At 39.3% G+C, this 14,247-nt stretch overlaps 1 protein-coding gene across 1 annotated transcript in view; it reads left to right on the top strand.

Moving 5' to 3' along the window:
• Window positions 1-2,124: 2,124 nt before the first annotated feature.
• SPRED1 (sprouty related EVH1 domain containing 1) overlaps window positions 2,125-14,247 on the top strand; it is a 117,109-nt gene continuing 104,986 nt past the window's right edge. The window contains exon 1 of the mRNA XM_050954855.1: window positions 2,125-3,066. Within this exon, the coding sequence (XP_050810812.1) occupies window positions 3,035-3,066 (32 nt within the window). The 5' untranslated portion in view covers window positions 2,125-3,034. The remainder of the gene's footprint in view (window positions 3,067-14,247) is intronic.

Genomic DNA, 14,247 nt, shown 5'->3' with positions numbered 1-14,247 from the left:
TAGTGCAAGTTTCACTGTATCTCTAATTTTCAATTAAATCAGACAAAGAAGCTCTTCTACAGTAACATGTTTACTATATAAACTGAAAAGGCTTAGGGCTGGGTTTTTTAAACCCTCCTCCCTCCTGCATACCTATCCTGGAACAGTTACAAATACTTCCATTTTATTGTGTGTTTGTTTTAGAGATGAGACCAAGTCTGTGTTTCATATATTTTTCACGAAAGGCAAGGTGGGTGAAGTAATATCTTTTACTGAATCAACTTCTGTTGGTCAGACAGATAAGCTTTCAAGTGGTTTGAGCATTGACCTGTTAGACCCAGGGTTGTGAGTTCAGTCCTTGAGGGGGCAATTTGGGGATTGGTCCTGCTTTGAGCAGGGGGTTGGACTAGATGATCTCCTGAGGTCCCTTCCAACCCTAATAATCTATGATTCTAAACTCACACAGAGCTCTTCTTCCCAGGTCAGTATAAGTGCAAAAGGTTGTCTCTCTCTCTCTCACCAACAGAAGTTGGTCCAATACAAGATATTACCTGTCCACCTTCTCTTGCTAATATCCTGGAACCAACACAGCTACAACATCACTGCATATGCCTTTTAATATTGTTTCTCTTCTGTCATAATGTAAACTACACAGGTAAACTGCTTCCAGATTTACACCATAAACAAACTAATTATAAAGGGGGCTCTCTTCAAAACTGAAAAGGTACAGTGAGTAATGTGCATTTTATGGATAGTGCATCCACAAGGATTTAAACTGGATAAATTAAAGGCAAGCATAGCACATCTTAAAAAAATTAACCATGTTTCTAGATTTTCCATTCTATCCTTGTTCCTAAAAGCAGCACCAATAAGGAATTACATAGAGGAGGACACACTGAAAACATAATCCACTAACCATTCTGTTCTGTCCTTTTCTAATCTCCTCCTCCTCTCCACAGGACAAAACAAAGAGACTTTGGTGCTGTTGTTGCTGATATCCCAGAGGTGCATCCACATTGGTAAAGACGCCTGTCAACTCTATAGGAGAGTTTAACGAGGAAATATTCGATTAACTAAAAACACTTTGCATGTGTCTATGCGAACTCTGATAGTAATGATAAATTGCAGTCACGGGCCTCCTACGTGTACTGTAGAAGGAGAGGCATTTGTTTGAAGTGTGTCAGGCCACGCTTCAACAACCTGACGGCAAACACTATCCCTTCTCGCATTCCTCCATGTCTGCAATCTTACACCTCGTGCTTATTAACATACCCCTTCCAAGCATGTCAGAAACAAATCCATGCATTAAAAAATGGACTGAATAGACAGAAAAGTATTGGCTCAGGCTTACAGAAAGTATATTGATTCCTTGCATTGGCAAGAAGATTAATGCACGCAATAAGCATGTTCTGCAGCAGCTATTGGCATGTAACCAGAGCAGCATCCTGTTCCCACTGAACTCAACGGCAAAAATCCCATTGCCTTCCATGGGAGCAGGCTCTTTGTAGATTAACCAGTCCCTCCTTCGTGAATAGAAGCAAATGCAGTTTAACCCAGCAGCACTCGGTGAATACCGTGCAATGTTTTGTGATGCAGCAATGAAACCTCAGCACTAGCGCTGCGTGCATTAACCCGGTCCGCCCCCTTGCAGTGTGGCAGCAAAGCCCACTTTATCAGCAGAGTAACAGATGAGTGTGTGCCATGTACACGCTTTGTGCTGCACCAGGGCAGCCTCCCTGCCTGCCAACGACTCCAGCCCTTATAGGAAGGGAACAGCACCGGCCGATCCAACTTTGCAGTATGGGAAGCGAGTTGCCTGCACAGTGCAAGGGTTGCCTTTCAGCCCTGCAGCCTCTCTGGGCCCTCACCCTCCCAAACATTGCAGCAGCTCTAGCTCGCTTGCTAACTCTCTTCAGTTCTCCCTCACATACATACAGCCACAGGCTCTCGCTCTCTCGCACGCGCGCACACACACACACACACACACACAGAAGGGAGAGGGGGTCGCTTGCACTGCTTTATAGATCCCTCCGCGCCTCTGCGAGTGTGTGTAACACTGACAACTCCTTGGAAAGTGAGTGGAAGGGAAGGAACTACTTTCAGGAAACTAGCTTGCCCTTGGAGGCACTGCAGGCCTCCCCAGCGGCGGGCGTGGGAGGGGGGCCCGAGGGGATTATTTTCTCTGCAGCCCCCATCTCCCCTGGTTAGTTGGAATCAAGCTGTGGAGGCGGAAGGAGCCTGAAGTCAACGCTTCCGCCCAGTTTTCCTGCGAGGAGGCGGTAGGAGGACAGCGCGGGGCTACGGCTAATGGAGTTGGTGCTGCTGGGGACGGAGCGCGGCTGCTGAACTTATCGCCGGCTCCGGCTGGGGGCTTCTGCCTTCTGCCCCCCCCCGCGGGACGCCCGCTGGCTCCTTCCCCCCATTCCCCCTCTCCTCGCACAAACAGCCGTGACGCATCCCGCCGCCCCATCCCCCCCCGGCTGCCTCACAGCGCCTCCCCGCTCCACCCCCATCCCCCGGCTTCTTCCCTGCTTGGGGCTGTTGCTCGCTAGGGAGGGGTGGGTGATTTGCCCCCCGCCCCTTCCTTCCCCCTCGGATCGCAGCCGCTGCTGTTCGGAGGAATTTCTGCCGCGGCGGCTCCCCTCCCTGCTGGCCCGGGGCGCGCTGCGAGGGGAGAGCGCGCTCGGCGAGGAGGAGGGCACTGAAGGGAGCTGCATCGGGAGATGAGCTGCAGCAGGAGGACGGCGGCGTGGAGTTCGCTGCAGCTAGGAACCTTCCTCTTCCACCAGCGCCAGCCTGTTCCCGTTAAAGACCAGAGGGGCTGCGGCTACCAGCCTCGCTGAGGCAGGGGGCTGCGCTCCAGCGCCGGACAGCAAAGTCCTTGCGGCTCTCGGATAAAAGGCTCGCCCCCTGCCCCTGCAGCCTTGAGAGCGATTCTCATTGAGGAGGCAGAGCTGGGGGTTAACAATGGTGAGGTTTCTGGTGAGTTCCTGCTGCGCCCTGGCTGCGTCGGTGCTGCTGCTCCATCTCGGTGTCGGATCACGGTGAGGAGAAAATGAGCGAAGAGACGGCGACTTCTAACAACGAGTAAGCAAATATTATTCCTCTTCTTCGGATTCCTCTATTTCCTGGCTCCGCTGCCTTTACATTTTGGCATTACCTCGCTGCATTGCTCTAGCTTTTTGGATCTGTGTCCGTGTGTATGTTTATATTGCGCATATGTGCGTACATGTATAGAAACCCTGAGGGTCTCTTCTTGTGTTTTAGGAGCTTATTTCATAAAGATGGGGAGCCAGTCTCCATGAAAGTGCCATGCAATTACAGCATGACAGAAAAGTGGCCAGGTAGTGGCGGCGGCGGCGTGTGTTGAAGTTGGGGAACGGTGGGGGTTTAATGTCCAAACAGATACCAACAGTGCACCCCACTCCTCCACACGCCGCCTGGGATCAAATCTTATCTCGTAGATGTTCCACATGGAAACTAGTGTGTGGGAGCTTCATCCTGCAGGAAACTGCTCCTGAATTTTAATTGGATGAGTCAGTCAATGTAAATAAAGTTTAAATCTTCCCCTAAAACTATTTTTTTGTTTTTTTAAGTGAGCTGTTGGGACTTCTTTTTTAAGGGGAAAGCAAGTCTCTTAAATTTTAATGTAGCTATCTTGGATGAAATAATTCGGCCTCGTAGTTTTTAGATATGTCTTACTGCATTTAGTCTGTGATACTTACATTTTGGATAGAGGGGAAGAAATAATAATCTAGTAAATATGTCTTATGTCGTTCAAAAACAGAAGTGCAACGTGTTTTGCGGTAGGTTGATCTTAGTCTTTATCAGAAACATTTACGAGTATAAAGTGCGTAAGGGTTACTGTTGGCTCCGACTGCTACAGACTGTAATCCTTTCCAGAATAATGATTTGCAATTTAGTCATTTGCTGTAATTTCTTTTACTAGTGATGTGGCTCGTCATAGTGCAGAGACAACTCTTGGTGATGGAAAATAACCGTCGTGTGCTTTTTTAAAAAAAATTTTAAAAAGCGAGTTAATTTATTTGACAAAAATCTCATTGGCAGTAGGAGGCAGATTGTCATTTGCTTGCATTCCTCTAAATAAAACCTTCATTCCTTAAGATGTACCTCCTTAAGGAAAAGCATTTTTCTTTGTAAAACATTGACTATATTTTCAAAGTTGGATAACCAGAGTTTTGAGAAATCCAGAGCTCCAGTCTGTAAAGCACGAAGCATTACACTGAGGTGGTTTAGAAGGTGAATTTGCTTCAGTATCAGTGTAACGAGGCAGAAGCAGTCGCCATGTTTTCTTTTTTGTGAATCGTTCTAATTTGCATACCACAATCTCCATTCATAAAAAAATAAAAAAAATAAACCACCATCACCGTTGACATTCAACAAGACCTGCCGGGCAAATTGTATAGGCCTTTTCCGGCACGTCAACGGACTGGTTATTGTAGGAAGCTTTGAACGTTAGGATTTTCAGGTCTACTTGTATTTTTTTTTTTTAAATTGCTTGTTGACAGAGTTATGTGGGAAATATCAGCTCGGGGAGGTGCTGGAAGCACGTGATCTACTCCATTCATAAAATACCTGGCTGTCCATTCACTGTGCAGTACACTGTGTTAAACAGACTTGCAGATTAGATCTGCATAGACAAGAGGAGAGACTAGAGGTTTATGTCAGAGTGCAATGGGGGAGAGACTGCTTATTGCTAGTGAGCCTGGAGAAACCTGTACTTTTTGTTGCTGGTTTTCTTTGTTTTTGTTTTTCAAATAAAATTCTTTATTAAATTTCAAAATGTATTAAGGAAAGGAGTATTAAGAAGTTAATTAGAGTAATTTCATCTTTAGAAACAGTGAATTAGAAATAAAATACTGAAAAAACAAATTCACCAGTGCATTTTGTTGCATTGCTTTCAAGACAAAATATTAACCATTTTGCCAATTCCCATAGCAATAAACAATTGAAATTACTTTTTATGATATTGGTATAACACTACTGTTTATTTCTATACCAAGGAATATCAGATGCTAGTGTTTCTAATAAGTCTAACCTTAATGAGATGATATTGGCTTGAAAATCACATCTCAGATAATGCCGTATATTCTGTTAACAAATGCCTCAGATGGTTAAAATTGAGAAGTCAGTGGAAAGGAAATATTTTTCTCTTTTTGTGAATTTTTACAGCACTTTCCTATTTAGACAGTCTTTTTTTTTTCTCTTGCTGAAAAGACCTTTTAAATATCAAAGAAGCAGAATATTTTTTAAAGAGAAAATTGAACCAATGTAGAGGATGCTGTATGAGAAATTATATTTTTAATTAGTCTGTTTAAAAAATTTTGAGCATCCCAATTAAAAAAAAATAAATATTCCAGGACACTTAGTTGTTGGATTCTAGTTACCCAGCCACAAAACAAATTGAATCTGGTTACCTGAACCCCTTGTTAGAAATACTGAGTGGGTTGCTGTGTTAAAATGCTTATGTACAGTGTTGATAAACTATCCAAACAATATATTTAACAAATATGTGATGGATGCTTTTTGGAGGGATTGGGGGAGTTTTGTTGTTAACAGACCAGCAGAATGATGTTTGAGTGACTTCAACACTTTATCAGAAATGAGGGGTGAAATTTTGCTTATGGTATTTCACTTGGGTCCATTTTTATTTTTTCTGTATGCTTGAATGTAAACAGATTAATGTAAAAACTTACAAGGCACTGTCAACTTAAAGATCATTTTTCTGTGTGAACAGCTTTTTTACCTACAATCATAGTAGGTAAAAACACTCAAAATTACTATAACTGAAAAATTTAAAACAACCTCTAACTTTTTCATTTTATTTACTTTGTGGGTTGACAGCACTTAAAGTTTTACCATTTCACCTGTTTGTGTGCATCTTTCACATAGCAACAGAGGAGAGAACATTATTGCCTTAATGTATTTATCTACAAATTTCTCATCAAGTAAAGGCAAATACGGGTACTTGGAAAGACATTTTGTTGCAATGTAAGTAACTGAGAACTATGGTTGAAGCTTGGTCATTAGTCTTCGTGCTTGCAAAACTCCCATTCATGCAGAAGGACTAAAGGATTGAGCTATGTGCTTGTTTAGTTTGATCTCATCTAAGAATATATTGCATCTTACTGTAAATGATGTCCGTGTGAAATAAAAGGATGTGAAAGTTAAAAGCTATATCAGGTGTCACTGCTTCTTGTATTTTTAAATGAATGTATAGAAGGCACCCATAGAAAATTCTGTTTACTATGGACAGGTATTTTTGTAGTTGGGCAAATAGTTGTAGTTTTTTTGTTTAGTTTTTGTTTTAATTTTCATCTTTGTGGTAAAGGGTGAACAAGCAGATTTTTTGTGTGTGCGGGGCCTGGCTGGGACTATTTTCATGGCAGTTTGACTTGGCTGATGGACAATAAAAAGAACATTGAATCATTTTTGTCATTTTGATATAGTGGAAGAGTGAAGATTTTTCTTGATGCTCTTGGACGTGAGCCAATAATGCTGGTTTGAGCTATGCATAACGTGAACAGGCACCTTGCAAAGTTTTACCATCTCCTGTATATACCTCCATTCTTAACCAGAAGCACCTCAATAATTCCACCACTGGGCCTCTGTTGAACAGAATAAACTTTCTACTAAATAGAGAGAGAAGGTGGGTGAGGTAATATCTTTTATTGGGCCAACTTCACCCACCATCTCTCTATAATATCCTGAGACCAGCACAGCTACAGCAACACTGCATATGACAGTTAAAATTAGGTGGCATTTTTTTTATGTGGACAAATAACCACTAAACTTGGATGAAATTATTAAACTCATTTTGTAATACAGTGCTGTTTTGGGACCCATTAGTCCAAAAATAAGTGACATCCTACTAGCAGATTTTTCTCATTATATCCATATATCTCATATATAAGGTTGCCCTTCAGTGAGAGAAGTGGTGCCTGATTCTGTAAGCCCTCTTTACTGTTTCTCCTGATCTGAATTTTGGAGGTCGTTTGTGCATATTGTAGGCTTGTACATTTAGGCTCTGGTTTGTAAATTGTTCTGAGATTCTTATGGATGAAAGGTGATCTTGTGTTCATATAGCCTTCTCATTTCCTTTAACTATCAATTCATATATTTCTCCTGTTAACTATGTTTACATTCATTTTTTTTATGATGGAGGTATGTTGCTGTCCATAGTTTTGACAATGAACAGACAGTGTTATCAGAGAGGTATATCAATCTGTCATGTCATGGCAGATCTGAGCTATCCAGTTGCAAGACATACACATGGAACACTGTGTGGAGGGAAAAATGTTGGGTTAGATGTATCCCTCAAAACTAGACTAAAATAATAATAAATGTTTAAAAATAAAATTAGGTTATACAGAATCTAAAACAAATGTAAATGTTTTCCTAGAACTTTAAAATAAAATTGCAATAGAAGTAATGTTTTTAAGTATCCCCTTGTATTTCCATCCAAAATATTGACTGATTAGATTAATAAGACCTTGACCTTGGAAATGAAACTACTGGTCTCTTTTCTTTCTTCCTTCCTTTCTTTCTTTTTATATAATGCACCTTTGCAACTTGGACAAACACTCCAAATAGAAAAAAAAATTAGATTTCTAAAATTCTGTCACTTAATACATCTTACGTGTACTACAAACAGATTATATAAAATGAGAGAGATTTTAAAAAATGTAAATTGATGGTGTCCCTTCTGAGTTCACTAATTAGATTGTCACTGCCATTTTATAACTTGTTTCTTTCTGGGGCATACTTGATTTTGTATTTCTGGAGAGTCATTCCAATTTTATTGGCACTCTCATACTCTTTATTTGGCTTTATGTCCCAGCTATTACTCTGAAGGCAAATGAACTTTCAGGTTACATAATAATTTGAGAAGTCAAGAAAAAACACTATGGGTCAGCTTTAGCAGCATTCCTTGATTGTTGTGATATCACAGAAAAATTTATTCTAGCATGTCACAGTAGGACTGGAGTCAATAGCATTATTTGGAGAAACTAAATAAAGTTGGTTGTTTTAAAAGGTGATTTGTGTTACATTAACAGTTGAACTGAATAGTAGGGACATTCATTATGTATTTTGGAAATTAATGAAATTTATTAATTTTGGTCCTGATCGCACGCAGAGGGGACTATTAATGAGTAAAGGTTAGATGTATGATTTATGTCTGCATGACTGAAGCATCATTTTGCAGGTTGTCTTTAATTTGTCCTTTAGTCATTTTCTGCATATCTATAAAGGTATATGCAGGTTAGTTCTTCATTGTGACAGATATCTGTGTATATGCTGTTTGTCTGTTCTGCATATAATTACTGTCTGTGTCCATGCATCTCTGCTGTGCTACTGAAATTTATATGTATAAGTGTGTGGAGATTTATCCATTTACTTAACAAAGTGAACTCTGAGTTTTAAAATTAAATTGTAAACTGGAAATGTTTAGACTGAGAGAATATCAAGTAAATTTAAAAATTGTAATTTCACAACATATGATACTGTTTGTTATTTTCCTGCTTATAAAGGCAGGATGGAGAACTTCTCTGCCTAGTTTATTGTGATAATCTGGAATTGGACATGGAGAGAGAATTCATTAGGGAGAGCCAGTGTCAGTGTAAATGGATTAAGAGAATTCAGAGATAGAAGTATGAAAAGTTAATGCTGGAAGTGATGAAAAAATAATACAACACAGTGTTGAAATGGAAAGCAAAAAGGGAAGAGAATAAGAGTGGATTAAAGATTAATAGACTTTTTTTAAAAATGAATTTTTAAATGTAACAGGCTATTTTAAATTTTTTTTTAAATGTTAAGGTCTAAATTTATTATAATCTATTTTAAGTCAAGTACCAAAAATACTAAGCAGCAGCTGTCTGCTTCAACCACCGTTCTAAAGGACATGCTTCCATGCTGATAACTAGTTCTGCTTGATAACAGTCCAAAGCAATGGGGACTGACACATGTTCACTTTCATCCACTGGGTCAGATATCACCAACAAAAGGTTGATTTCCTTTTTGGTGGTTTGGTTTCTGTAATTTCTGCATCTGAGTGTTGCTCTTTTAAGACTCTGATAGCATGTTCCACACCTCATCCCTCTCAGATTTTGGAAGGCACAGCAGATTGTTAAATCTTGAGTCAAGTGCTGTAGCTGTCTTTAGCAATCTCTTATTGGTACCTTCTTTGCATTTTGTCAGATCTGCAGTGAAAGTGTTCTTAAATTGAATAATGTGCTGGGACGTCATCCGAGACTGCCATAACACGAAATATATGGCAGAATGTGGGTAAAACCACAGAGCAGGAGACATACAATTCTCCCCCAAGGAGTTCAGTCACAAATTTAATGCATTATTTTTTTAATGAGTGGCATCAGCATGGAAACATGTCCTCTAGAATAGTGGCTGAAGTATGAAGGGACATACAAATGTCTAGTATATTTAGTACGTAATGCAGTGCAAGCCACAAAAGTGCCATGCCAGTGCCTGTTCTCACTTTCAGGTGATGTAAATAAGAAGCGGGTAGCATTATCCCCTGTAAATGTAAACAAACTTGTTTGTCTTCGTGATTGGCTGAACAAGTAGTAGGATTGCGTTTACTTGTACGGGCTATTTCTAATAGAATGAGGTCTACTAGTTCTACAGTCTTGAAGGGCATTGTGACCAGAAACAGTCAATTCAGCTCACTAACTACAAGTAATCCTTCCTTTGTTTAATAAATCAGCATTATATATAACATTGTTTGATAAACTTTTTTTTTCTTATGTATCCAGCACATTTAAGGTAGTTTCATTTAATAAAAATATGCTGGTTTTGTGCATTTGTAATTTAATCTGTATTTCCATTCAGCTAAAATTTAACAGAAATCAGAAGTAAAATATTAATCATCTAGTAAATACGAAATGCATCATTCACCATTTTCTAACATAAAAATGTAAAAATTGAGACTGGATAAATTAAGTTAAAATATATAATTACTGACATTACACTTGTATACCTTTATCCTCCTGGTTAGTGCTCTCCCCCCCCCCCAACAAAAGTCCAAATTTAGCAGAAGTGTTATATTTAGTTACAAATAAGTATATTTTAATGGTTTCCAACCAATGAGAATCAACCATTCTTTGGAGGAATAACTAAAAGTGCAATTGCAAAACAAGATTGAAATTATTTATTTAAATATAGGCTTCCTAATTTCTGATTTAAATCAGGATTATGTTGGTGATTTTGTTGCTTTGATTTAAATTAATCTGCCCTGCAGAGAAGTGATCTTGTATTTCTAAGACAAGGGACAGTGTATTTAATTTATACCAAAAAAATAGTAAAGAAACTATAATATGTATAGAGTTTTAATGTAAGTGACATAAAAGCATCACATAAAGTGGTATGAAATTTTGTGCTGGTCTAAATATGCAAATATACCCTGCAGATTCCCCCTGGGTTAAGCATGTTTCAATGAATGTGGATAGCACACAGGAACTGCCATATTTATTGGACCTAATGTCCATCTATTCTAGTACTGTCTCTCTGACAGTGGCCAGTACCAGGTGCTTTAGGGGTAGGTATAAAAATCCCACACTAGGTACTTCAGGAATATTCTGCCCCTATATTAGATCTCGTCATAATTCCAAATTGATTTAAGCCATGAAGCATAATATCCCTTCCACACAATCTTTATCTTCAATTATGATAAATTCTCGATATTCTTGATATTGACATCTCTTCTTGAATCTTGTTAGTTCTTGGCCTCAGCTTCCCACGGCAATGAATTCCATGGTAATTCCTTGAATTGTATTTGAATATCCCACCTATTAATTTCATTGAATGTCCCCTTGTTCTTGTGTTATGAGACAGGGAGAACAGAAGCTCCTGATTCGCTTTCTTTATGCCATTCTTTATTTTACATACTTTTATCTTGTCTTCTCTTAATTATCTCCTTTTCTAAGGTCAACAGTCCCAACATTTCATCCTTGCTTCATATGAAGAGTTTCCATATCCTTGACTCATGTTGCTCTTTACTTAAACCCACTCTAGTTCTGTTGTATCCTATTTAAAATGGGAGTAATATACCCAGTATTGCAGATGAGACTCCACCACTGATGTAGAAAAAGCATTTTAATTGTAGTATTTATCACAATCCCATTCTTCGTGCTGCTTAACATTTTATTCGCTTTTTTTACCACAGCCTCACACGAAGCAGAAATCTTCATTGATCTGTTTGCAGTGATGTCCAGATACCTTTCCTGAGGAAGGAGAGAAATCTTTAGCACAGCATGCTAGAAAAGCTTACTTATCAAGCAACTGAGAGTAATAGGTGGAATAGCTTATTTATAAAACAGCTATCCTGCATAAGAGTAGCATAGCAAAATATGAATCACTTTGGTTCTCCTTTTCATTTATCCAGTATTGGATAAGAAGAGAACAAGTTTTTGACTCAAGACATTAGCTTAAGAAGAAGCAGTTGGTGATTAAAAATTGCTGGCCCATATCTCCCAGTGGCTTTTGTTGATATATGCCACTGGGAACATGAAAATGCTGTATGTCTTTATCAAGAAGGATCTGTAAAAAAGACCAGCCTCTAGATCTAGGGAGGGCTTTAAACACATTTTATCAGTATAGAGACCAAGATGACATTTTTTGGTCTTGAATTCATCTAATCCTTACCTACCATTCTCATAATTGTAAGACTGTAAGGCCTGATCTACCCTGAGAGAAGTGGGGTGGTCGACCTAAGATACACAACTGCAGCTACGAGAATAGCATAGCTGAAGTTGACGTATCTTAGTTCGACTTAACCTCGTGTCCTCACAGCGCGGGGTTGATTGCCACGGCTCCCCCGTCGATTTTGCTTCTGCCTCTTGCGGAGCTGGAGTCAGCAGTCGATGGGAGAGCGATCAGGGATCGATTTATTGTGTCTGCACTACACACTATAAATCGATTCCCAATAGATCGATCGCTACCCGCCGATCCGGCAGGTAGTGTAGACGTGCCCTAAGGAATCTCAAGAGATCATCTAGCTCAGTCCTACCTTAAGTGCATAGGTGACAAGTTACATGGGCCCATGGTGCCCATGCTCTACCAATATTCAGGAACATGGGCTCAGCTCCACCAATGTTTGGGGCTCCTGGGGCACTGTCAGCCAGGCCCGGTTCCCTGCTCACACACATCCCCAGCTGTGGCCCCAGCCTCAGCCCCCTTACCTCTGTCCACCTAGCCCCTCCCAGAGACATGGCCTTGCTCCCATGTGGGGGGTGGGACTTGGACCCATTCTGGGCACCAGTAAAAGATATAGAAACCTGGCACCCATGCTTAAGTGCAGGGGACTAAGCAATTATCTAGATTCTAGGTCATCCCTGTCAGGTGTTTGTCTAACCTGATCTTAAAAAAATCTCCAATAATAGAGATTCTACAACCTCCCTACGCAATTTATTCCAATGCTTAACTACCCTGACAGGAAGGTTTTCCTGATGTCCAACCTAAATAGCCCTTGCTGCAATTTAATCCCATTGCTGCTTGTTCTATCCTCAGAGGTTTAAAGGAAAAAATTTTTTCTCCCTCCTTCTTGTAACAACCTTTTATATACTTGAAAACTGTGGTGTTCCTTCTGAGTCTTCTCTTCTCCAGGCTAAACAAACCAAGTGTTTTCAATCTTCCCTCATAGGTCATGTTTTCTAGACCTTTAATCATTTTTGTTGCTCTTCTCTGGGCTTTCTCCAAGTTGTCCATGTTTTTCCTGAAATGTGGTACCCAGAATTGGACACAATACTCCAGCTGAGTCCTCATCAGTGCAGAGTGGAGTGGAACAATTACTTCTTGTGTCTTACTTAAAACATTCCTGCTACTATATCCCAAAACGGTGTTTGCTTTTTTTGCAACCGTGTTACACTGTTCACTCATATTTAGCTTGTGATCCACTATGACCCCCAGATTCTGTATTGTTGGTCCATTATTTCAGTTTATCAGCTATAAAAATGGTGGCTTGGATACTATTTTATTTCTACTGTTGGCCTCCTTTAAGGTAGACAAGAATTAATATCAGTTTCTTCAAGTATGTTCTTGAAGGGAGGAACATACATTTAAGTGTTCTAAATACTGCAGTTCACTATGAAAAACACCTTTAGTTCAGTAGTGGTTTCCTGCATATAATTGTAGTCCTGAATAAAATCCCAACTCAATCCAAGTAACGTGGAAGAAGGGGAAAAAAAAAAGTAATTCCCAAAGTAATAAATCATGATCATTGTATTTATAGATTCTATCAGTTATGCGAAAATAGAAAAGAACACATGAACATTAAAAGCTTCTATTCCACTGGTTCATAGTGCCACCACAGATTCATTAAAAATAGATTAAATAAGTGTATAGCAAGCTTGAAAAAGCTGCACTTAAGCTCAGTAGTTTGGGACCTAATTCCCTTATAGGCAGATAGACCAAAAACCACAGATGTCTTAACTATATCCTGCTTCCTAGCACTGACAGAACACTTTTTGTGCCACAGAGGTTTATCTCAGATGTACTTGCTTTTGAAGATTTATTTTAAAATATCGTTAGAGTTTAACACAAGTTGACATTACAACTGTATTGTTTCATCTCATGATCTTTGTGTTAACTTGAAAGGGAAAAAGTCCATGTGTTGTCATTTTAGTGCCTCTTCTGTAAGAATGTATTGCTTTTGACAACATAGCATTTGAATAAAGTGATTAGTGATATGATGCCACAGAAATGTAAGTGGTTAGGTTCTTCCCTTCTGACAAGCACAGACTTCAGTTCGGTGAGCAATGCAAATGACCAAATAATAGGATCCCAATGTATGTCACAGAAGAACGTCACAAACAGTACCAGAATTTGAAATATCATTTATTTTAGTTAAAGAAAGGAGATGAAGGAGGCCTTCAAAGATAAGAATAAATGCATAGAAGTAAAAACAGATGATGTGTTCCTCACCCTTTACAAGGTTCCACCCCAAATTCCTAATTAGTGTATGCGTATTTTGAAAAGCCAAATATTTCTCTGTTTAAAACAATGAAAGGAATATTGTCAACTTGCATTTGTTCCCATATTTAATTTTTGTAAGAACAAGCTTTTCTAAAACTGTAGAAATGCTCCCCTGTCCATTTTAAAATAACTCAATAGAGAACAATTTTAAACAAATAAACATTCACCTGTAAGGTGTGATACCCCATCACAGCAGCACTGAAGCTGAAATTGATTATTAACAGAAATGAAATTGATTTGATTTTTTTTCCAAGAGTTGAG

The sequence above is a fragment of the Gopherus flavomarginatus genome, chromosome 5, assembly GCF_025201925.1.
Source record: "Gopherus flavomarginatus isolate rGopFla2 chromosome 5, rGopFla2.mat.asm, whole genome shotgun sequence".
NCBI lineage: Eukaryota > Metazoa > Chordata > Testudines > Testudinidae > Gopherus > Gopherus flavomarginatus.
The sequence above is the reverse complement of the archived record's forward strand: the minus strand, read 5'-3'. Positions and strand labels throughout refer to the sequence as shown.